Source organism: Sinocyclocheilus rhinocerous, unplaced genomic scaffold (assembly GCF_001515625.1).
Source record: "Sinocyclocheilus rhinocerous isolate Xijiao unplaced genomic scaffold, SAMN03320098_v1.1 scaffold374, whole genome shotgun sequence".
In the NCBI taxonomy this organism is placed as follows: Eukaryota; Metazoa; Chordata; class Actinopteri; order Cypriniformes; family Cyprinidae; genus Sinocyclocheilus; species Sinocyclocheilus rhinocerous.
The window spans coordinates 395,775-421,474 of NW_015628519.1; the positions used below are offsets into that span (position 1 = coordinate 395,775).

A 25,700-nucleotide genomic window follows, 5' to 3' on the forward strand; every position below is an offset into this window, starting at 1 on the left:
TGTGTGTACACATGCAGTGACAGAAAGAGAAATGGAGAGTGAGCACGAGAGAAACGTGAAGAGCGAGGGAGAGGAGTGCTTTAAATCACTGTGTGCTTTGAATCACTGTGGATATTTCAGCTCCTGTCACTCTTGTGTGGCTCTTTTATCCACAAGACACTTTTAGACCCTAAATCTTCCTCCAAATATCCCTGTGTGAAATAGAATTTCACACCCGCATGTGGTCGATTTCATGGGGTATGTCAGAACAGTTTTCCGTTTTTTAATAGCTAGGGTATTATAGATTTACAGTACTTATATTTTCTTTTTGGGCTTTTGATGCTTTATTTGACAGATACAGTGGAGAGTTACAGAAAATTTTGTGAGAGAGAGAAAGAGAAGAGAAACACTTCAGGACACATTTATTTTTGTGTTTGTTACAGTATGTTTTGGTTGTTTTATATAAAATTTTAGTTTTATTTTAGCATGATCATGAATTATGTAAAGATGTGAAAAAAAAAATATTGGTAACACTTTACAATAAGGTTACATATGTTTACCTTAGGTAACTACATTAGTTAACATGAACTAACAACAAAAAATACATTTAATAATCATTTAGTTGATTTGAATTCATTTCAATAATTTTTACATTTTTAATTCATTTTAAATAATTTTAATCCGATTTTAATTAACTAATTTCCTAATACATAGTACATAGTTTAAATAAAAAACTTTATTATTATTTAATGGACCTGATATGACTAACAGACTAACAGTCTTTTTCTTTTTGCATATCAAATAGATATGATATGAGCTTTACTCGGGATTCCACAAAATCTGTCTAGTCCAGCTCTTGCTGTGATAGCAAATGCTCACAGATCCTGACTCAACTGTCACAAAGTAAATGTGCCTTTTGTGGATTAACTCAGGTATAATTACCATCTAGTGGCTGAAAAATACCCATAAGCACAACTGTGACTATGCACAGTGCCTCCATATTACTGTGCCTGCTTCAAATCTTTTTTCCAAACTTTTTTGTCTTATACACAGTCCTATCCACTGGCTATAGGCACTCCCTCATCAACACAAATCAGAAATGTGTTTGTGTTCCTTTTTAAATTAACCTACAATTTGTCATCCCAGGGTTTGCGAAGAGTATTTATATTCAACATTTTTATCACTTCATCCTCCATCATAAGTTTATATTTCTACTGAGATCATTACAGTGAATGTGAGATGCATGGACACATGTGGTGCTGCCTTAGAACAGTCTAAAATAAGGTATTTTCAGAGGCAGCGTAATTAAGTTACCCACCTTTTGGAACAGCCTTTGTGTTGGCAAGCATAATGCTTTGCCTTAAAATGTTGCCTCCATTAGCAGCTCACTGGTTTTTGGAACAGAGCAAACACCTGCATATAATGCCTGATTTAATGTGAAGCCACAGAGCCCAGAGGAGCTGTCAGTGGTCCTGAAAATGCTTGTACTATTGAGTATCTACTGGCTGCTGTCCATGGTGCTGAAATCATCTGCAGGCACCTTCAGCTGCTTTAGGGCAATTTTCACTTTATCTCTCAGTGTCACCGGCTCATATGGTGCTCGTTTGAAAACGTCATCCAACCCGAGAGCGCTTTTGAAAGTGATTGACAGGCCAGTTAAAGAAGTGAGTAAGCTTGCTGTCAGGGAGCCCTAGCTGATGTGTCTGATTATAGGAACTCGCAGATAGGTAGCTGTCAGTCGAGCGGATTTGGCCGGTTAGACGTTTTTGCTTCGTGTTGAATGAAACCGCGACTTTTCTTCTAGAGCCGACGTATAACTCCTGAATTTTTGTTGCAGGGTCACGTGATGGTCTCTCAGCGATGTCTGGAACGCTGCCTCACTTCCTGCAGGAGCCCGATGATGCATACATTGTCAAAAGCAACCCCATCAAGCTACGTTGCCGTGCACGGCCCGCCCTCCAGATCTTCTTTAAATGCAATGGGGAATGGGTCCATCAGAACCAACACACTTCTTTGGAGCACACTGAACTAGGAACGGGTAAATATGCATGTGCTGTCCTTCTCTTTAAAGTAATATTTCGCCCCAAAATTAAAATTTGCTGAAATTTACTCACCCTCAGGCCATCTAAGATGTAGATGAGTTTGTTTGTTCAGAGGAACTATTGGTGAGCAAAAGATGCAATACTAAATTTCTGTCTGTCAAACACAAACATCCAGCAGTGCCTGATGGGAGAGTGGTGTCCAGAATGTCAAATTCTACAGCAGCAGACGTTCGGCTCAACTTCTCGCAGCTTTCATCTTTCAGTTCACTCTCCATCAACCATAGTGTGCTATCTGTTAGAGCTTGAAAGAGACTGATTGTTGCATTTAGTGTTTGCTGGTGCAGATTCTGACAGCTGAAAGGACTGATCTAGTGATGCAACCTAGTGAAATAATAACCCCCCCCCCCGTCGGATCAGTACTTGACCCATGCGTGAATTGCTGCTTTATATTCAAAAACGTTTGAAAAGAGGCCTGGCTCATTTCAGGCTTGTTTTTACCATTTGTACTTATTTCTTTCATCTTTATCTGTTATTGATAAAAGGGACAACTGTTAGCAGCTGAAAATTTGACAGATTTTGAATGCTACCTGTATTGAAAGCTTTAAAATAGACTGCTAGTGAGGACGAAATCCTCAAGCTGCTTATGCCAGATGATAGACAGGAAGTTATTTACTTCCGGTGGAGAGTTTAGAGTATCAATGTGGATATTTCACACTTGATGTGAGGTGCTTCAGTCAATGTTATTGATTAATTGAAAGGACGGTTATGAATGAGATCAGAAATATACTACTGTTGAAAGGTTTGGGGTGAGTACTTTTACTTATTTATTTATATTGAAAGACATTAATACTTTTATTTAAGTAAGCACTGAAATGATCAATAATGACATTAAAGGCATTTATAATGTCACAAAAGATTTCCTTTTTAAATAGATGCTGTTCTTTTGAACTTTCTATTAATCAAAGAATCCTGAAAATATTAAGCAGCTGTTTTCATCTGTTTAAATAGTAATAGTAAGGATATTTTTTTCCAGAAATGTGATACCGAAGACTGAAAGATTTGCCATCATATGAACAAATTACATCTGAAACATTCAAATAGAAAACTGTTATTTTAAATTAAATATTTTACGATATTAATGTTTGTACTGTATTTTACTCAAACTTTTAAATGGTAGTGTATGTGGATAGATATTCATTCATACCAGCATAGTCAATAAGCAGAGTAAATGCTGTTGATTTTTTGCTTCATGAGAGATGCAAAGAGAATCTGTTCTGAAACCAATTAATGACCTGTATATGTGAAAGTGTGTTTGCAAACAACTCAAAGTTTGTTATTACTGTCATTAGGGCACATATTGTGCATTGTCATGTTTGGAGTATTTTGTTGCTACACTTGGGGATTTGGCCTCTGTTCTGTGTTGAGAAATTATTATTTGGATGAAAATGTGGTGATAAATTAGATTTCAAGATGATCAAGTTTATAATAATTCTCAAAAATCTACCTTATTTGACTTTAATTTAAAAGAAAATACTCTACGTATGTGGGAACTTATAAATCACTTAATTTTCTTCATAGAGCTTGCTGTTGTAATTATGCTACATTTTTGCTGAAACAGGTCTTATGGTGCACTTATAATAAGGACAATCTCCCTGGAGCTACATGGCTTTAAGTGACTTGCCGCAGGCACAGTAGTGCTTATAGATTAGCCCTTGTGGGGCTCAAGCCTACAGCCTTTTGGTTATCATCCTAGATCTTTAACCACTAGGCCACACCACCCCATTGTAAAGTAGAAAGAACCTACTGCTTACAAATCTAAGTAACATCAGCTCACACGCTGAAAGCCTCAAGGCTGATCTCGGATCATCTGCTAAAATAAACATCCACCTCAAATGTGATGTTGCATGCGCCCAGCTTGCTATCTCAGCTTCCTCTTAGCACACTTACAGAGATCTTCTATCCATGCCCGGCATTGACCATTGAGTCTCAGCGGGTTGTTGGACTGCCTAATCATCTCTGTACATCTGTGAGGCTCCGTTGATTAAGACCGGGCTCCCTCAGTCCAGCACAGATACGCACCGATCGCATCTCTCCGGCGGCAAAGCCGATAAATCAAACTCGGAGAGCAGGAGCCGCGGTGTCCTTGGACTGCCTGCGTGCCTGCTTGGATTATTTGTCCTGCTGGGCTGAATGGAATCGCTCACGGATGGATGGTTGGTAAATCTGTCAGTACTTTTGAAATGGTGCACTTTTGTGAAGACTGGTAAAGACTGTAAAACCGCACTGCAGGACAGGACGAGGTTGATGCAGACAGACGGTGTCTTACAGACGTACATATACACATAAATAATCCAATTCTATCTGCCTGATGTTAGTAAAAACAGCTTTAGTATGTGAATCAGTTGCACCAGCGCTGGACCATGAAACAGTGTCGTTTACTGCACTGTAAATATCACCCAAGGTTTGTTTGTTTGTATCATTTTATGCATTTGTGTTTGGCTCTGATTCCAGAACAAAGAATCGCAGGCATTAATAGAGACGTAAAAGGAAAGCTCCGGCTTTACCGCCTCATGTTTGATGAACGCCGTCAGGAAGAGCGGCCAGCTTGCAGGTCTGTTTCAGAATTAGCCAGCTCTGTTTCCTTCCTGTGGCCAAACACACAGTCACAGCAGAGCTGGCTAACAGGACTGGACACCACTGCGATTCTCTGGCATATGAACAGAATCACGCACCAGCAGGACAGTATAATCACCTCCCAGCAACATTCACAGCTCTGTATGCTACTAATGCAACACTGTTGTATTATAAACATGAGCTTTAAAATCTGGTACTACAATTGCATTTTAAATATAGAGATGTCATAGGGATAGGTTTCCCAAAAATGAAAATTCTGTCATCATTTACTAACCCTCATGTCATCCCAAACCTGTATGACCTGTCTCTTTCTTCTGTGGAACATAAAAAAATGGGGGGGTTGCATTGAATTGAAAACGCTATAGTATAAAGGCCCATTTGGAAGAGTGTTTTCCTAGGGTGATGTCTAAAGAACGTCTGCATGTCAATGGGGGCTCAGGTGTGTGACCTTGCAGACACACCTCAGGCGTTGGTGGTTCACTGTGTGGTCAATGATTCATAATTCAGTTGTGATGAGAGTGCGAGTGTGTGCATCCAGTGCATTATCACACATTTGTGCACCTGTGCTTGATAAAATGTGCTGGTTTGTTTTATAATTATGAGGCTTTTGTGCTGGCGCTTCATGAAAATGTATTTGATAGGGCTCTGTGAGCTGCAGCGTCTGTCCTGTGAGGTGTCAGTTGCTCGTGTTGCCAGGGGTGATAATCATCATGGCTACAATTGATAGCAAATGATTAGGAATTGTTCACCCAAAAATGCAAATTCTGTCATTACTTACCAGTTGGCTGCTGTATTCCAAGTCTGTTAAAGTTGCATGACAGCTTTGTGTATAACAGACCAAAATTATGCCCTTATTCTCTGATAACTTCCCCTCAATTGAGTTGTCAGCTCAAGAACAGCTATCGGTGGGTTGAAGTTGGCAACCAGATCAGTGAACAAATGATTCCTTTGAATCAGTTCTTTTTAAGGAACCAATTGATTTGGTTCACAGATCAGACTGAACATCAGCACCAATAGCCTTGTGTGCAGTGTGCCACCATATAGCGCCTTTGCGCTATGGGCGTCCTGAGTTCGAATCCTGGCTCGTGGACCTTTCCGGTCCCACCTCCCTCTCTCTCCCACTTCGCTTCCTGTCATTACTACGGTCCTATCAGAATAAAGGCAAAAACGCCAAAAAATAAATCTTTACAAATCAGACTGAACAATTTGTTAATGAATCAGACTATTCTAGAATTGGAAGTTGAATTGTTCAACTCATTGATTTATTGATTCAGTTACAGCGGTTCTCGAGTTCAATTTTAAATTTTGTGATTATTTACTACACAACTGCTGTTTTTTTCCTGTATGAATAAGTGAGTTGAACTTGGGTCAATGAATGAATCATTTCATGAATCACTCACTTTTGAGTCAGGTTTTTTTGGTGAACTAGTTGAATCAGGTGAAAAATCAGACTGAACAATCTGTTATGAATCAGACTGAGTCATTCTCAAATTGGACTAATTCATTCTAGATTCAGAAGTTGAATTGTTTCATTTACTGATTCATTGATCCTGTTACAGTCAGGGATTGTCTTACTATTGGGAGAAGAGAGGGTTTGTATTACTTACTATTGGAGAAAGCGTAACGGTCAACTTGGATCATGTGTGCCTTAATAACTAATCACATTACAGCCTTGACGTCACTGAATTTCAGTCAGAGTTGTGTGACACTCAGTCGCCATTTACAGATACCATAGGAATGAATGAGAAGTGCCACAAGCTGAATCCCACCTGTCACAAAAAGTCAGTGACTTCTCTTATAAACAGATCAGTGAACAAATGATTCCTTTGAATCAGTTCTTTTTAAGGAACCAATTGATTTGGTTCACAGATCAGACTGAACATCAGCACCAATAGCCTTGTGTGCAGTGTGCCACCATATAGCGCCTTTGCGCTATGGGCGTCCTGAGTTCGAATCCTGGCTCGTGGACCTTTCCGGTCCCACCTCCCTCTCTCTCCCACTTCGCTTCCTGTCATTACTACGGTCCTATCAGAATAAAGGCAAAAACGCCAAAAAATAAATCTTTACAAATCAGACTGAACAATTTGTTAATGAATCAGACTATTCTAGAATTGGAAGTTGAATTGTTCAACTCATTGATTTATTGATTCAGTTACAGCGGTTCTCGAGTTCAATTTTAAATTTTGTGATTATTTACTACACAACTGCTGTTTTTTTCCTGTATGAATAAGTGAGTTGAACTTGGGTCAATGAATGAATCATTTCATGAATCACTCACTTTTGAGTCAGGTTTTTTTGGTGAACTAGTTGAATCAGGTGAAAAATCAGACTGAACAATCTGTTATGAATCAGACTGAGTCATTCTCAAATTGGACTAATTCATTCTAGATTCAGAAGTTGAATTGTTTCATTTACTGATTCATTGATCCTGTTACAGTCAGGGATTGTCTTACTATTGGGAGAAGAGAGGGTTTGTATTACTTACTATTGGAGAAAGCGTAACGGTCAACTTGGATCATGTGTGCCTTAATAACTAATCACATTACAGCCTTGACGTCACTGAATTTCAGTCAGAGTTGTGTGACACTCAGTCGCCATTTACAGATACCATAGGAATGAATGAGAAGTGCCACAAGCTGAATCCCACCTGTCACAAAAAGTCAGTGACTTCTCTTATAAAGCGCCATTTTTTCAGTGTAACCTCTAAAAATAGTTCAATCTAAAAGTATTGTTTAGTGTAAAACATGTTGAAGATTAGCAGATAGGATGTCAATTCATTAAATGATAAGCTGTTTCCTCTAAAAAAGCTGTTTATTCAGGGTAGTTAAGCGAAAGGTAGTATGACTGAGTTGAATTTAAAAGAACTGACTCAAAAGAGTGATTCAATTCTTTATGAACCAGTTGCTCCTTTTCACAAATAAGATTGTGTAACGCCCCTGTGTCCTTATTTGGTTGTTCCTGTCCTCATTATTAGTTAATTACCTTGATTGTGCTCACCTGTCTGCCCCTCGTTATCCACCCTATATTAGTTCCTGCCTCCTGTAGTCTAGTTTGTCGGTTATTGTGAATGTTACCCTGAGTGTGTGTGTCTCATCTACCCGTATCGCTCCACCTGTCTGCTTTGCCTGCCAGCCTGTTGCCTTCCCCTGTCACCATCTCACATCCACTGCTTTGTCCTCCTCCTAGTCCCCCTCCGCCCCTCCCTCTGTTTCTACGGTGCGAGGACGCACCTTCCGGGAGGGGGGAGTAATGTAACGCCCCTGTGTCCTTATTTGGTTGTTCCTGTCCTCATTATTAGTTAATTACCTTGATTGTGCTCACCTGTCTGCCCCTCGTTATCCACCCTATATTAGTTCCTGCCTCCTGTAGTCTAGTTTGTCGGTTATTGTGAATGTTACCCTGAGTGTGTGTGTCTCATGTACCCGTATCTGCCTTGTTGTCTCTACATTAAACATCCTTATTTGAATCCTTGTCGTCCTCGTCATCCTGCCTGCCTCCACACACCTGGACCGTAACAGATTGAGTGATTCAGTTGGGTAAACCTTTAATAAAACTCCACATCATTATACCTATTTTAGCCAAGAGCTGAAACTGTGTGTGTGTGTAGGCCTTGATATCTAAAAAAAGAAAAAAAAAAGAAAAAGAATGAAATTTTCTTTTAGACGCCACAGGAAGTGCCTCACCGGCCAAAGCTTAGCCTGTTGCCAAGGCTATGGATATGGGCTGGAAGAGAGCAGGAGGGCAGGGCAGTGCAGAGCAACAGTAAGCCAGAGCAGTATAACCCCACTGCTCACTGATCAATACAGATCAACGGCTAAAGCCTCTGATCCTACTACCACAGAGAAAGAAAGATAGACAGACTGAGAGCAAAAAAGAAAAGAGAGAGGAGGAGAGATTTATTAGGAGCGCAATAACGATAGAGATCTGCCAAAGGAGAGATTTAGGGAGTCGAATTGGGGGATGGCAGAGAAGGATGGAGGGTGAGGGAGAAATGCAAGAAAAAAAGGGTGACATTAAAGAGATTTATGGGGAATAGGATGAGAGGATGCAAGAAGGAGGAAAAGAGTTAAAGGAGTAGTTCGCTCAAAAATGAAACGTTATGTTGCTTCACGTCCTATATGACACACTTTCTTCAGTGAAACACAAAAGAAGATGTTTTGAAGAATGTTCACACAGCATATTTTGATTATTGGTTTTAAAGGTCATAAAAACCTTTTCAGAGCTTAAAAGTATTTTAAAAAGAGCAGCGCAAATCTGCTTTTGTGTTCCATCTAAAAAAGAAAGCCGAATAGGTTTGGATCGACATCAGGGTGAGTAAATGATATCAGAATTAAAAATTTTTGGGTGAACAGTCTCTTTAAAAGGTCACTGTATGGTGAATATCCAGTGGGCTGATGGGTAAACAGGAGATAGATAAGAGAAGACACTTGGAAGGCAACTACAGAAGGAGGGAAACAGGGACACAGCAAGAGATGGAGGGTGAGATGGTCCTCACCTGCTGTTTGGCGACTGCAAGAGGGATCGACGTCCAGCATTCTGCATTAAGATCACAGCTAGCCTGCTGTGCTATATCATCTACCGCCAACAGAGAAAGACCGACATAAGACAAGATGCATTGAGATCCAGGAAGGACAAAGAAGCTGGAGAAAAACAGAGGAGAGGGAGTTTGAAAGAGATGGAGGAAGGGAAAAGAAGATGCATGCCCTTACGAATCCTCAGGGCTGAATGAGCTATACATGAACGTACGAACAACAGCAAAAAGAAGCTGTAGCTGCAATCCAGGATTATGAACAGTAACTGTTTAGACTTCTCACAGACTTGTTAACAAAAGGCTTTGATTCAGGATTAGCAGTTGCACTCAAGTGTCAGTCAAGACACTACCTAACATGCTCAGACTGTCTAAAAGAGCTTTTAGCACTTTTTTAGTGTTACGTCACTCCAGTGTTATGATTATAGTGAACAAAATGATCACAGTTTATAAATATCATAACGGTATTGTTAAAATGTGCTGGAAATGTTAAAAAAATACTGATACACACACTGTAATCATTTCACCAAGCCTTATATAGAAAACCAACAAATAAAATTAGCAGCACTTATTGTTTTCATGAACATTCAATAATAACATTAACATGAACAAAAAATGTTGGTTGGGTGACTCCCAACATAACATGTTCACATAGTTTTCGCATAATTTTAGACCACATGTGGTTGTCAGTTCACTTCTTAGTGCTTAATCCTGGTTTATACACACATAGTTAGGTAATGTACGTGAGTAACAACAGCATTCTACATCCGAAATAACTCTTGAAAAATTCTGCATTTGCAGAAATTCTATGCAGTGTGTACAAAACCAAACTAAACAGTCATTAATTACATATTTAAACTAGTCTTTTCTGTATGTGCAGTGCAAGAAATCACAGGGTATGTTTTGACTCATTAGTGTTGCCATATCTTAAAAAAGAAGAAGAAGAACCCCATAATAAAATATAGAAACCTAACTGGATCACTTTATGAGCTGAGCACAAACAACAAGCCCAAAGACATTTACTAAGTGTCACATATAATAAGTGGACATGACAACACTTCTAAACTTAAACAAAAAAGCCCAAGTTCTATCTATGAATGGGGAAATCCTGAAATCTCAAGAACTTGCTGAACTTGCAATTAATTTACATATTTCAAATCAGCAACAAAATCGGAAATGAACACCCCATACATTGTCACAAAACTATAATTCAGGGGATTCACTTATGTATTTAAATGGGGTTGTCACTCCTGAAACTTTACAGTGTGTGCGTGACCTTAGAAAATTATTTTAAAAAATAATAAAACGGCTAAAATTTAAAACAAATCACGCTAATCAAATATGATTTTAAGGATAATTAAAATATAAAGCTGCACTAACTGTTGGTAATTTTATCTTGGTTTATTGTCAAACTGGTAACCGTTTCATCCATAGTCACGTCACACAAATACGGCTGTTATGCAATTTGAAACACTTTCCCAGATGTGGCACTGATAAACATCATTCGTCCATGCTGTCAACTGTGGTTTTTAATCCTTGAAGTGGCCCTATAAACTCGCATACACACTGTGTGTCTACAGGATCAGAAGGCTCACAGGGATGGCACAGACCTCCGACTGCTTAAAGAGCTCAAAGCCAACAGTCGGACAATATTCACACACGCAAACACACAGCTGCAGCCCGACGGCTGCCAGCACTAGGAGAGGGATCAGATCTGTTGATCTCTGCCAAGCCCTGGCAGAGCGAGGACACTTTGGACGTGGCATCACTGGACGTGCAGATCCAGACACTGAGACATTGTTACTGTTGTGAGACGCCGATTTGGTTCTCCAAATCTCTCCCAGAACTCTCCACTGCCACTCAGCAGCAAGCCACAAGCCAGATCCCAGCACCGACACACACACACACACACACACACACACACCAGTCTCCAAATGCTGGAACAGGAAAAGAAAGGAAAAGAGGGATGAGGACTATGGGCGAGCAAAGCCGCCACTGACTCTCTCAGAGACTAGGGGCCCTCCAACTCTGAATCTGGCGTGAAAAGTACAGCAGGGATGAAGACGAGAGCCTGCTTGGAAAGCAGAGAAGGAATACATGAATGTGTTGGGACCAGGAATTAGAGGATGAAGAAAAGAGGGGAAAATGAGGAAGTGGATTTTTTCTCTCTTGGATGGAAGCTTGGTTCTTTTCAAGGTCAACCACAGTATAATAGTAGCGTAATTTTATAGATCTATCTATAGTATAGTACATATAGTATAGAGAGTGTGTGTGTGTGTGTATATATATGTGTGTGTGTGTATATGTATATATACACACACACACACTCTATACTATATGTACTATACTATATATATATTTAGAATATTTGATCTTTTATTTATAATTTATTCCTTTTATTAATTTACTTTTGATTATTAAAACATTTCATTTTCATTTTTTATTTTTTTTATTTTTTTTTTTGCAGTTTACATATGCATTAGATGTGTTTTTCATCTCCATTTAATTAACAACAAATGTTTTTCAGCATTTTGGTATAACAATTATAACTTCTAATTACTATATATGAACCAAACTTTACATATTACTTTACTTATGTTATGAAACTACAGAATTTATGTAATATTTACTTCTTGATTTAATTCTCAAAAATCTATGTAACTTTCAGCAGTATTTTAATGAAAAAATTATTTCAGACTATAATACAACATATGCAGAAAAACTTGTGCTTAAATATTCATTTTTTTACAGAAAAGAATATGTAATAATCCTGAATGTGTGTACGTAATATATATATATATAATATGTAACAACATAGTTGAGCCGAAAACAACTCTCTTACTATCATAATTTCCAGAGAACATTGAACATTGAGAGCACTGAAACGTTGACATTGCGTAAGCCTGACTGCTTGTCAAACATAATGTTTTTAATATTGCATGAACTAATCAAATAAGACGTTCCCAGCGATGCATGTAATCACGAGAAGCAGAATTCCACTTAGAACCAGCACAGGATGCGAAAGAGCTCCGTTCCTGATGGATGCTCAGACATTTCAGCAGTTCATAGTTGGCACAGGGCTTGGCGCAAGTTCAGGAATACAAGATGTCTGTGTGTTTATATGCACAATACGAAAAGAATAACCAAAACTCTCACAAGAAGCCAAGTGTGCATCAGAACCACTCCAGAGACTAATACAACAGGGTTTTGGAAGCGCCATAGATGTGTATCTGGGCTTCGTAGTTAATCCATGGCCTTAAGGTCTTTGGCAGCCATGACAGGATGTCACATTTGGTTGGTTTGTGTGAGATTTTCTTCTATCTACTCTAGGGATGGAACGATTACCGGTTTCACGATAAATCACGCTAAAATGCCCTGACGGTTAGTATTACCGTTTAAAATTTAATTATCATCAAAACCGTGTTTGATTATCGCGCTTTTGAAAACTCGCGGTAAATCCTGTCCAGCCAGCATCAGTCTGACGCAGAAGCAGCATACAATGTGGTTGTTAAAAGTGCATATAGCTGCTAATTGTATTTGTTGTTTGTTGATTTTCAAATATAAAACTTATTGAAATGTTTTCGGTGTGTGTATCAGTTCTTTTTGAACGTTTTCATCTAATTTTAACAAAACCGTGATAATATTGATAATCGTGATAACTTTGGTCACTATAATCGTGATATGAAATTTTCATACCGTTACATCCCTAATCTACTCTAATGGATGCATCAGAAACAATGGGTTTACTATCACATATGCCAGGGTCTATGTGCTTCCTTTAAGGCCACACACAACACTGGCATCAACTCCAGCGCTCTCCATATGCCACACATTCATAATCGTTAGTCATGCTTTACTGTTTTCTACTTTCCTTTGTCTGTACACACACACTCTGTCTCTGTCCGGGGCCTGAAATGATGATTTATATGGTTTATTTAAAGTCAACGGTGCCTCCAGTGAAACAGTTTCCTCGGTGGCAGCACTTTGTCCGAGCAGTCACACACTCAAGCTTCTTGTTGTTTAGTTCCAAACTTGGCTTGGGCGTCTCGATTCCTCCGAGTATCTGTGGACGAGCGCTGGAAGGTTCCAGTTTCTTGGCTGCATCCCCGGGGGCGAAATTGGATGCGACAGAATCTGTATCTGAGGTGGTGTGTACATATCTTCTTGCCAATAGCAATGAATTGAGAAAATGTACCAGCCATAAATATTTCTTACAGGCTATGATTCTGTACTTTATCTGTATATCTCTTTTTATATTTCATTTTATCTCTATATATCTGTCTCTTCGGATAAAAAACAAAAACAAAGAATAAATACCTGTTTTCTATTTTAATATATTATAAAATATAACTACACAGAAATCTGTGTAGTTAAAAGTACTAAAAGAAGTATTCACATGACATTTACAGCTTGAAGTGATTGGCTCAAAGCATCCTGACAGCAGAACTGAGAGACCATGAGCAAAGATGGTTGAGCATTGCCAAGCAACTGCCATTGAGATAAATGGGAATGAACAGGCATTATTCTCCTGGTATTAAAGACCTCCTTGATCTCTACAGGTTATTTTGCCAAGTCACTTAGAGGTCTCATTTCCAGCATGTATAACCCTGAATGCAGCTAAACAAGTATTTTCATTTCATATTATCCACAGGAGCCTTCATTGCAGGCCATATATTTTCAACACGTCACATTATTCTGTGAATATACAGCTCTCCATCGCAACATTCAGCAGGGGAATTGTATTGGGCTGGTATCTAGAGCTGGTATGCTTAACTGAGGGTGTCTTTTCTCTTCCTTTTGGCACAGGAAGCTCAGTTTCTGTTCTGTCAGTTTTGTTCTGTTCCCCACAGGCCTGTTTGAAAGATAATCATTCAGATTTAAAGGATTATAGATGCTTAGAGTCCTGACCTGACTCAGTCTCCCTTTATTTAGCAATACCCTTTTCATTTAAAATCCTCTCCGTCTCTCTGCTCATATCTCACAGCCAAGCGTGCTTCTCGGACTGAGCAATTTTGAATTGATTTTCCATTGCTTACCTTAATATCATTAAAGATGAGTCTCATTTTCTCTCAGCAGAGCAAATACACCCACAGAGACCCGCACGGAGGCTCGCATTAACGCTGCCTTCTGCGACAGAGTTTCATAGTCGTAATTCTCCCTCCGCTAACCCTTAACATAATTGTGTCTCTAATTCACAGTGCGGTTTCATTTAAAACTGTTTTCACTTTTGTAACCATTAACTCGCTCTCATATTTCGGGTCTCTCTTTTGGCTCGACACTCACCGTTGCCCTGGCTCGTATATTTTGGTTGCGTTTTGCAAAGCTTTCTGGGCATTGGCTGTGAGAAGAGCGTAATCCACCACCTCAAACGCCACCTGCATAATTTAATGTTTGGTCGGCACGACAACAGTACTAAAATTAGGCTTATGACAGGAAGAATACATTATATACAGCAGCCTGGGAAGAGAGCAGCATGGTTGGAGAGGTCCCTCATATTCTCTATAGGAAGATGTGCATTATTCTTTCATAATTCCCATAATCCTGCTTTCTGACTCATACCATTTACGATATTTAATCTGTTACTACCTGGTCGTGGTTCTTGCAAGAACCACAAGGGTTTGGTAAGTTCATTAAACACAAACTAGGCCCAAATGGTCTTATGCAATATTGGAATTAGAAGCAAATGAACATTAGAGCATTACGATAGATGTGTGGTAAAAGCAGCGCTGTTTATTTGGAGCACCAGCCCTCTGAGGGAATATGGCTTAACTGGCTTTTAATTTTAGTGTCTGCTATTTGTTTAACTCCATTTAAAGCTACTTTTAAACTTTTCATGCAGTAAGCTTTTTGTAGCTTAGAGTTCAATTACATTTAAATGTATACTATTTGATGATTTATTTTTATGAATCAATCAGATCCGTATGTACTGTAAAAGGGACAAAAACATTGGGAATCTCAATTAGAGTGACATTAAATGTGCATAGAAAAATGTAGACAATGCACAGATAAAGCTAGAAAATCATTTAGTCAAAAATAGGGGTGAACAACAGTCTAACTAAATATTTTGCTTCAAAAATGTCTCACAGAGCCTTGAATCAGTGAATCGTAAGAGAGAGAGAAACGTTTAGAACGCTTTTGATTATTCAGTTCACTGTGCAAACATTGTGATATAAAAAATTTAAACAGGCTACACTGCTGCTTTTGGCAACAGTAGCTCATTACTGGAAACGCTGCATTGTTTTGGGAACAGCTGAGCTGCTGCAAAATGCAGTTAAGTTTATAGCATCGCTACCTTTAGTTAGTACTGATTTGCAAAGACTGTAGCCCTTATAAAATGTGGATCGTGTCTCTCTTTTTTTTTTTTGGTCTTAGCCCTTCCATTTTTCCTTTTCATGCAGGGCTGAAGATCCGTGAAGTGATGATAAATGTGTCCAGACAGCAGGTGGAGGACTTCCACGGACCAGAGGACTACTGGTGTCTGTGTGTGGCCTGGAGTCATCTGGGCACCTCCAAGAGTCGCAAAGCCACCGTCCGCATTGCATGTCAGTATAATCATAACCTGCTTTCTCATAAATAACTTTCCACTTTTGAATTCTTAGTTTACACACACACACACACACACACACACACACATATATATATATATATATATATATAATTTTAATATTTATACGAAATAGCTAGGTTTTACAACAGCACAAAATGGAATTGCAAAAATACTGGAAATTACTTTTTAAATAGGTTTCGCAAACTCTTGTGCTACTGCAAACATAATTAGATAAAGCCAGAATTATTTTATTATTATTTATATACAATTATGGTAATGAAAACAGACAAAGTTGGCACACCTAGGCTCCAAAAAAAAATGTAATAACAGACCATCACACAGCTGACGTTTTGAGGATGCAGGCTCTTCATCAGGCAATATAATTATGGTATTAATTAACATTTTGAATTAGCTTTTTTTTTTCAAATTTTCATTGTAATTGTAATTTTAGAAATATTTTTATTTAGTTTTAATTTGTATTAAACTTTACATTTCTAATTATTTCAATTACCTTTTTTTTTCTTTTTTTTCAAATTAACATTCTTTCTAATGTTTTTTATTTTCTTTTTCTTTTCAGTTACACCGGATAGTACCACCCTTAAAAATGCCATTATTTGAACCCTATTAGCTCATGACATTAGTTGAACTATAAGAGAATTTGACTGTAGAAGCCATTTTATGCTAATGCCATTAGTGAGATGCTAAAATTGTTTGCCTTAACATTTATGTATGACGTATCAGTTTAGGCCTTACTTTTAGTTGTACTGGGAGGAAGAATATGTTAATATTGAATCACATTGGAATTATCATTCAAATTGTTTTTAACAAAAAATATCTACTTGATTTTGCTAGTAATGTAGAAGCTACATGCTACCAGTGTCCTTTGTGTTTCCATATAGACCTACGGAAGAACTTCGAACAGGAACCGCAGGGGATGGAGGTGCCGATCAATGGCATGATCGTTCTCCACTGCCGCCCACCCGAGGGAGTGCCTGCAGCTGAGGTGAGTGGGTCACAGCTCCCTCTACCTGTCTGGATGTGTGAGTGTTCAATCTATTGAATGTTTGTGTCTTGCCTTATAGGCATTTGATGAGCGTGCTTCCCTGTGAATTAGGAATGAGTGGAGTTGTATTTACGAGCGAGTACCGTAAGTACACAGTGTGTGCATTATCATTACCGTAGTCGGGGTTCTGGAACGATGATATATTCAAAAGTGCATTTGCATGCTCAGCGCAGGATCTGCAGTGCATTTACATGTGTCTGTTGATTTTTTTGTTTGTTTTTTTTAGCAAGCACCTTCTCATTACATTAACTTAGGGGATGTTTGTGTCTCTTTTAAGAACTTTCTCCTTTCCATCTATATTTTTTCCTTATATACAGTATGTCCTGAATAATATGTGTTTTCCGAAACAAGAACTGCCCCATGCTGCTCAGATCCAGCAAGAGATAAAAGATTTAGCTCAAATGGACAGTTTGTGTTACCTCGTCTTCCACTTGCGGGGTCACTCGCAAGGCCTTTTCTTTTATATGCATGAAAGCCAGTTCAGAGATGAACACAGACTTTGAATAATGCAGAGCAAATCCCATCCTAACCCTCTGAACTGCTGTCCACTGTCCTAAGAAAACTCATTCTCCTGGGAACAGGGCTGCAGTGTGAAGCAGCAGTTGGGCTATCTATCTATCCATCCATAACTTTGGAATCTGCATTCTAGTTTGCAGCAAGAAGTGATACTGAATTCTGTGAGTGTCAAAGGAATGTTCTGAGAAACCGCTCTCAGGTTCATCTCAGTGACTCCAAGTGTATAATATCGAACCTCCTACAGAGTTTTGTGACAGGCTTAGGAGGATATCCATGTGCTTAGTGGAAATCAAACTGGCAATTGCTTCTCATAAACCCAGTGTCATATTATTATCATCCCCCACATTCTAGTGAGATGATAAGTGATACCGCTGCGTCTGCCTCTCTGAGGCTGCTGACAGATTCCTTGTTTTTTTGTTTTGTTTTTTATGTCACTCTGTGTTCTTTGTAGTAGTTTCAGAACAAGCAATACTTAAACTAGGCCACCGCATTTCAACATCAGCTTTAAAAAAAAAAAAACATATCAACTCTTGCCATCTGTCATGTTGGAAACGGATCCAAAATGGCTGTATGGTGAGCTGCCGTCTGTGATCTGGAGGGAAGCAGACTGCACCATCACTACAGCTAATCAATAGTTACCAGAGCCAACATGGTGCTGCTGCTGAAAAGGATAGTCAGGCTTAGGCGATGTTTGAGACGGAGCCAAGATCCGGGTCCAGAGGTCTCTGTGCCAGAAGGGTTTGTCGCTGGAGATTACAGGTTGGCAGCTGAACGCTCCCTCTGTAATCATTGCTGCTCAAAGTCTAAAGGTCAAGCCGAAGAACTCTGCCACCGGTAGACATATGAGCCAAGATGGCTCCCCCGTTGGCTGGCTGATACCATCTTTGGACGGGACACAAGTATGGCTGAGACTGGAAATTGATCAAGGGCTCGGAGAGCGTTGGCAGGTCACGGCTGACACGCCACCTCTGCGCTTCACGCAGGTTAATTATTTTGCTCTCGATTCTGGCAGTGAAACGTGAAAACTTGATTAAATCGCTTGTATTTGAGTTTTTTTCTTTTTTCTAAAGACATTTGCGAAAGGTCACAAGCTCGTAACAATTTTGTCATTGTTTATTCTGGCATATGTCATCCTTGTCCTTTGTTTGTTCCCCGCTTGAATGGAAACCTGTTTAGAAAATATCATTTCCCTGGAGCTATAAGATCATCCCTGTCGAATAATGAACGTAACATAATTAAAACAATTACACCAACAAGGAAATGAAAGTGCGATATTAACTGTCAAAGTAAAGTTCATACAGATTACTCACAGCTAAGATGGGAGAAAAAAAGGCTCTCAATAACTTTGAGAGACCCGACCGATCATTAAGCCCATATTAACTTCACAATCCTCATCCAGCGACGCAATTAATCATTCAGTCTGATGAACCAAAGTCATTTAAAGTGCTTAAAATTTAATTATTCAGAAATAAACATGGCACGGTCCGCGCTGTCAAGAGTAGAATGAGAAGGAAGGACACATCCGGCCTGTTCTATCCTCACATCCGAAATAGTGCAGTTGGATTTGGAAAGTTCATTTCTTTAATGCGATTCGGTGAAAGTCACCATAGCGTTTGTAAGGGGCCGTGGACTTGATTGAAGCAAAGTGATGCAAAGGGACATTAATGAAACTGGAACTTAATTGAGTAGGATGGAACAAACCCGGACTAGACCTCCTTTTGTAATTGCCTTCTTGTCACTTTCACTTTCCGACTAAATGAATGTAAATCTAAAGGGTGATTTTTGCCCAGAATGACGATGTTATGAGGTGTTGTATCCTTTTCAGGGCTAATTGGATTGACCTGTTAGGGACATGCCAGATTCAGTGTTGAGAATGAGCCTGTTTTTTGGACATAGCCACCCGGAAAGTTTGTCACACTTTTTAAAAAATTTGTCTTAGTCAAAGTTTTTTCTTGACAAAAATGTAGTCAATATCAACATGTTAATACATTTTAGTCTATTTTACTTGGAATGAAATGGTATGTACTTTCAACCAAAAAAACATTTTAGATGTTAAAATGTAATCATTTAAACAAGTATTTAACATGTAAATGATTGTAGCATTAGCATATGAGTTTACTGATGTATTAGCGATTTTTTAGAAGTTACTGTGTTGTGAGTTTAGAGACTTTTTAAAGATATCTTAGAATGTTCTGACTAGTATGTAACTTAGTTAACTAGTATGTAACAAATTGATCTATGCATTCACATCACAGGTTTTTTTTTTGTTGTTGTTGTGTTTAGTGTGGTTATATGTTGTAGTTGTTTTAAATCAAAACTAGCAAATTTCATTTAAAAAAAAATAAGGATCAGCTACCTTCATCATTTATTTAACTACTTGTCAAAAAATTATGTATTGATTTTGTTTTACACTATTTATTTTTACACTACTTTTAAACAATTTCTTCTGTGGAACACAAAAGAAGATATTTTAAACAATGTTTCAACTGTTTTTGACCACATAATAAAAGGTAATGGGGTCCAAAACAACACTGGATCTTTTTGACATTCATTGCAAAATAAAAGATTTTTCACAGAAAAAAAAAATCATAATCATACAAAGTCATACAGGTTTGAACAACATGAGGGTGAGTAAATGATGGTAACATTTCATTTCATTTATTTAATCTTTTCAAAATCTGAAAATCTATAATAATAATATGACTTATTACATGTTTAAAAGTATGATCCGAAAAGAGAAATAATCATAAACCATTTGAATATGTATTGTTGGAAAAATTGTTTTTATTTTATTTTTTTTATTTTTTTGCAAATATTTTTGTTTCCAAGGAGACAACCATCTAGATGAGAAATATGGAATGTGTGATGTAAATAAACACAAGGTAAATATCATATTTGCATCATGCGTCATTTACAGTGTATCTCAATTAGGCAATCAGTGTAAAATAATTTATTTTATTTAATTTTTAATTTTTTTAATGTATGTAGGATAGATAAAATAGCTATGAATGTAGCCCTAGCAAGACAATGGAGATGGCCATTTTATTTCAAATATATTATACAGTATATATATATTATATTTATATTCAAATATATGAACTGTATTTTCCATCATGGTTTTTCCACCACAGAATGTTACTAAACATAGTACATCATTTAAGATGTGCTGGAACTGGCATTGTAAGAATTCTCAGACTAATTAAACTAAAAAGAACTTGAAGAGAGTTTATTTTCTGAAAGTACACAAGGTTAAAAGTGGCCATAAATGAAGAAGCTCCCATGCAGTATATAGGATGTATACTGTATATGAGTGAGCTAATTAAAACTTTTGTGAACCAACCAGTGTTCACTGATTAGTTGACCAGTGTACAGCTCAAGCAGAATATTTTACAGTTTCTTTTTTTTTTCTATGAATTTCTCAAACTATTAACCTCCATCTTTAGAATGTGATCTCAGATTATATCTTTAAGATTCGCAGGCAGTCCCGATGCCCTATGGGCTCTCGGAGCTGTCGTGTCCTTGGAAACTCCCGCAGGCCTGTATAAACAATGTAATGCTGGTCTGTGCCTTCAAAGGATATTTGGAAAGGGGTTCAATTAGCGTGACATCAGAGGTTATCTGTATTGTCCTTTGAGGGTCTTAGTTGGTGGGCATGGCATTGTGGTGGTCCGCATTCATGGGCCTTTAATTGGAACAAATGTGCTAATTAAGCAAATTCATTTCCTCTGTTCCCTGGCCGGAGGCTTATCACACCCATTTGAATCTGTCCCTCAGTGTTCATCTCCTCCATCTCCCTCCAACCCAACGCTTCCCCCCCAGAGGCCCACAGCAGACCCAGAAACAGCCTGCGATTTGAAAACAAAACACACACACACTCGTACAGAACAAGAGGGAATTTCTCCCCAACAGACTCTTAGAAGGGAGATGGAGGCATTGATAGAGGAAAAGCTTTAGATTAGGTCTCAGATAGGGAAATAATTAGAATGAAAAAGAAAGAGTTTAGATAAGTAATATGGATCCTCATGAGAGGGTTTTTGGAGGTAAAATACAGGCTTTTTTGGTGTATTTGATCTGGGAACACAGGGTTAAATGAACTTGAGTCCGTGAGGTAGTTTAAAAAGATATGTAAATTAATATTAATACTTAGTAAACCAATAAATGATTGAATTAGGTTTTATCATTTAAGGGTTGAGATTTTTTTTTTGCTGATAATTATGCTCCTGTACACAGATGATCTCCTACTGATATCTTATAATAGTCTTAATAATTAACTGCTCAGTATAATCTTTCCATTCACTAACTCAACACTTGTCAGTCTAGTAAACAAAAGGAGCAAATCATGCAGTGCCATCTACAGACTATGAACAATAAAACACATTTCTAATTTAATGAAAAGCCCCTATCCAATTTCTAACTTCATTTTATATATGACCTTGATGTTTTTCAGTCTTTAGCTTGTTTTGAGGTTGTTCAATAACTTCATATTTTAGCTTGATTTTAAAAAGTCTTTTTTTACCTGTTGCATTATTCACAGTTTTTTTTTCTCCATATCGCAGACACATTTATAATGGAAACAAATCATTCTGATTTGTCAGTTTACCAATTAAATGGGTATGAAACTCTCAATAAACAGCAGAATTTATCTTTATACTTTTATAATTTACCATTTTTTCATAGATTAAAAAAAGAATAAATTTTATGTAATAAATGTAATAAATTTTATAATGTATGAAAATATTTAAATGTGTCAATGTAATAAATGAACTTTAACCGAATTTTCAAATACTGTATCAAAAACTGTATAAAGATTTATCAAACATAAATTATCTATCTGCACAAAAATTTATGGTAATGAAGTATTTGCTATTTTTAGTAGGTATATGCTTTAGAGACTGTCATTAATGTTTCATGTTCATGAGGATAGTTCTCTGACATTTGTGCATTGTGTGTGTGTGTGTGTGTATGTATATATATATATATATATATACTGTTACTAATAGATCTGTGATGTTTTTCAACTAGAGCGAATAAGCATTATGAAGTCAAAGAAGCAACATGACTTGATTAGCTTTTGCGGTCCAACCGTAAACACAGAATGGAGGGAAAGGCAAGAGAAGGGGAGAGAGAGAGAAAAAGAGAGGACCGATACAGTCACCGCCGTTCTGGGAGCTCTGGACTGGAACGGAGAAAAGAGTGAAATTAAAAGCATATGATGAAAGAGTTCTCTCCGGCCATCACGAAGATGAGAAAGAGAGAGAGAAATCTCTCACACATGACAATCTGATGGGTGATATATTGATTTTCCTCCCTTCATTATTCTTTAAGGCCTTAGAGAGAGAGTTGAGCAATTTTGCTCGCCCCACGTGCGTGTTTGCTGCCGTGGTGTTCGAGCGCAGAGGGCGAGAACTTTACACATAAACAGAGATTCCCAAGGGGCGTGCTGTGTTTTTAATCTGCAAACACGCAGTGACATAAATCAACCCACGTCCCCATGCCCTGACGACTGCTGCCGCCTCTCTGGACCGACTTAGAACTAGCGGCTGTTGGCAAACGATTGCAATTTACACGATCAGCCATGCGAGGAGGGCGCGTCGTCATGCCATTGCTACGTTTGTAAATCCTAATGAATCAGACCGTCAAACATCAGAGCTGAATAAATAACACTCGGCTGGACTTGACCTTGCAGTCGCCTCAAACTGGCATGAGGTCTTTGGATGAGCTGTGACCTGTGACCCGATCAAGGTTGATGGGTTTGAACGTGATCTAAAAAAAAAAGCAAACGTCTGCTGCGGAACATGCTTTTTTTGTGCTGTCAGTCTGTGATAGGTCACACAGAGGTCATTTTGAAATTCTTGCTGTTGCATTGATATGGCTGGTGTCTTATTTGACAATGTATCTTGGATTTAATTGGCTGAGCTGATGTGGGGGCGATGTTTGCTTCAGATAGGCTGTCAGGAACTGTCTCATGCTGGTTGAGAAGTTCGAGAAAAGGTTGGCGAAAAACATTTACTCTATAGCCTCCTCGTGAAAAATGTAGATTGGTTCCAGGAGAGGGGGCTGCTTTTTGCTTGTGGCCTCGCAGTTGCATTGCTTCTCTGCTGGTTGGATTGACCATAAACTTTCATTAAAACATCTGGATTTACTCACAAAGGCTGGTTTTAAGCTGTCAAATCTGCCTGTTTTTTTCTAGGTTGAGTGGTTGAAGAATGAAGAGCTGGTGAGTTCTCTTGTAGACATCAATATCGACACTCGAGCCGACCACAACTTGATTATCAATGAAGCAAGGCTGTCTGACTCTGGAAACTACACCTGCCTGGCCAGCAACATTGTTGCTAGAAGACGTAGCGCCACAGCAACAGTCATAGTGTTTGGTATGGAAACATGTTTTGAATATCATTATCATTAAAATAGGATTTTGGTTTGCTATTTAGTACACTTTACTCTAAAAGTTTTTTTTCTGTGACTCTTTCTTTAGTTTACATGAATCATCCACAGCTGATTTTATTCATTAAGGAATAAAACAAGTGACTATCTTTATGGATGAGTCACTAAATCATTCACAACCAGTTTATACAGAAACACTGATTTATTCATGAACAAAACAAGTGGCTGTCTTTATAAGCAAGTGATCAAATTATTTACTAAAACACTTTGTTTTAAAAACGCTGATTGAATCATTCAGTGACTCACTCATAAAAACTCAATATTGTTTCTGAATGAATCAGTGTTTTGATTGAATCATTTGAATGAATGAATCATTGACTCAGTGTGAATCCTACAGTCCGGACACTTGTTGCCACCTATGTCACAGTGTAACCTAAAACACTAATTCAGAAACAAAATAAGTATTTATGAATGAGTCATTAAATCATTCACAACTGTTTTGTTTAGAAACAATGATTAATTCAGGAACAAAACAAGTGACTCTGTATGATCGAGTCCTCAAATCATTCACTCAAATTCTGTTTTAAAAATACTCACCCATAAAGGAAGTCACTTGTATTGTTCCTGAATGAATCAGCATTTTTGAATGAATCTTTTAAATGAATGAATCACTTACTCGTAACCAGCTACTGATGTAACGATTTAAACTGTAAAAAGAGTGGCTGAAAAAATCCCCAATACACAGGCTGACAGTCTGTCCGGAATGTGCAAACACAAACAAGCAGAATTACAAATAACAGTGACAAAAATGCCAGTGATGATGGACATTGGAATAAGCAAATGTATTAATGGGGTATGAGAGCTACAGATTCCTTAAATGCTAGGGAAGGAAACAAGCTTTATCTCATCCTTTTGAGTGCAAGTGCCAGAAAAGTTGCATTGAAACATCTGGATCTCACAAGAGTTACTGCAGATCACAATATGTGAAAGTTTGGCATGCTGCAGAATGGCGCCGCCCATCCATTTAGTCACCTACACCGACCTTCACTCGAACAGTTTACAAAAAACGATCACCTATAAATCACCATCCCGCCACGACCCGTGACACAGCATCCTCGTTTTTCAAATCCCCAATAATTCATCAAACGAGACGTAATGTAGAAATACACCGTTTCATCATTTCTCCAGACCTGTGTCTGCATGAGGCCATCACTTAGACGCCTGGTATGGGTTCGATTATCTATTTTTGTCAACACATATAATGAGTTAATGATTCTAACGCTCCCTGTGTGGCCAGCATTGCCACGGTTCAGGCTCCATTAGCCTAATTGACATGGTCTCCTAGTGTTTTATCCTCAATATTTTGATGGTAAGGTAATATAGCGCACTCTCTCTCCCTCTGCATGGCTTCTGAGAGTCAGTCACAGATGAAGGCTAAAGCTGGCAGTTTCAGAGGCTTGATTTAAACACACTGAAAAGCTTTGACATCAGCTGTCAGAAGCAGGCAGCGCTGATTGAGCGCTAGCTGACTGATCCGCAATTAACGTTTAGCAGCTAGCGTAGCATCTACAATTTAACATGACTCCCAGCTAGGGTTGGGAACCGATCTGTTTTTTTAAAAGAACCGGAACCGTGAGCAATTTCTAAGTTTCGGTTCCGAAAACGGTTCTGGTGCGACACGTGACCAAGTGCTGTGAGCAGCCTTGCGCCGGCTTTTCCCGTAAAGGATGTCACAAACCAAATAACAGAAACGCCGCCCTGCCTCTTTAATTACTGAGCACATTGTTTCCCATGACACGCACTCCACAGACGCGCCGCGTCTTTAAAGGGGTCATATGATGCGATTAAAATTTTTCCTTTCTCTTTGGAGTGTTACAAGCTCTTGGTGCATAAAGAAGATCTGTAAAGTTGCAAAGACTAAAGTCTCAAATCCAAAGAGATATTCTTTATAAAAGTTAAGAGTCAACCACGCCTACCTAAAACGGATCGTTCTAACACGCCCCCACA

At 38.4% G+C, this 25,700-nt stretch overlaps 1 protein-coding gene across 1 annotated transcript in view; it reads left to right on the forward strand.

Moving 5' to 3' along the window:
* The window catches only part of LOC107737876 (netrin receptor UNC5D-like), a 206,349-nt gene that overhangs the window by 133,523 nt on the left and 47,126 nt on the right, over positions 1-25,700 (forward strand). The window contains exons 2-5 of the mRNA XM_016549517.1: positions 1,817-2,017; positions 15,582-15,725; positions 16,630-16,733; positions 23,500-23,680. Coding sequence (XP_016405003.1) covers positions 1,817-2,017; positions 15,582-15,725; positions 16,630-16,733; positions 23,500-23,680 — 630 coding nt within the window. The remainder of the gene's footprint in view (positions 1-1,816; positions 2,018-15,581; positions 15,726-16,629; positions 16,734-23,499; positions 23,681-25,700) is intronic.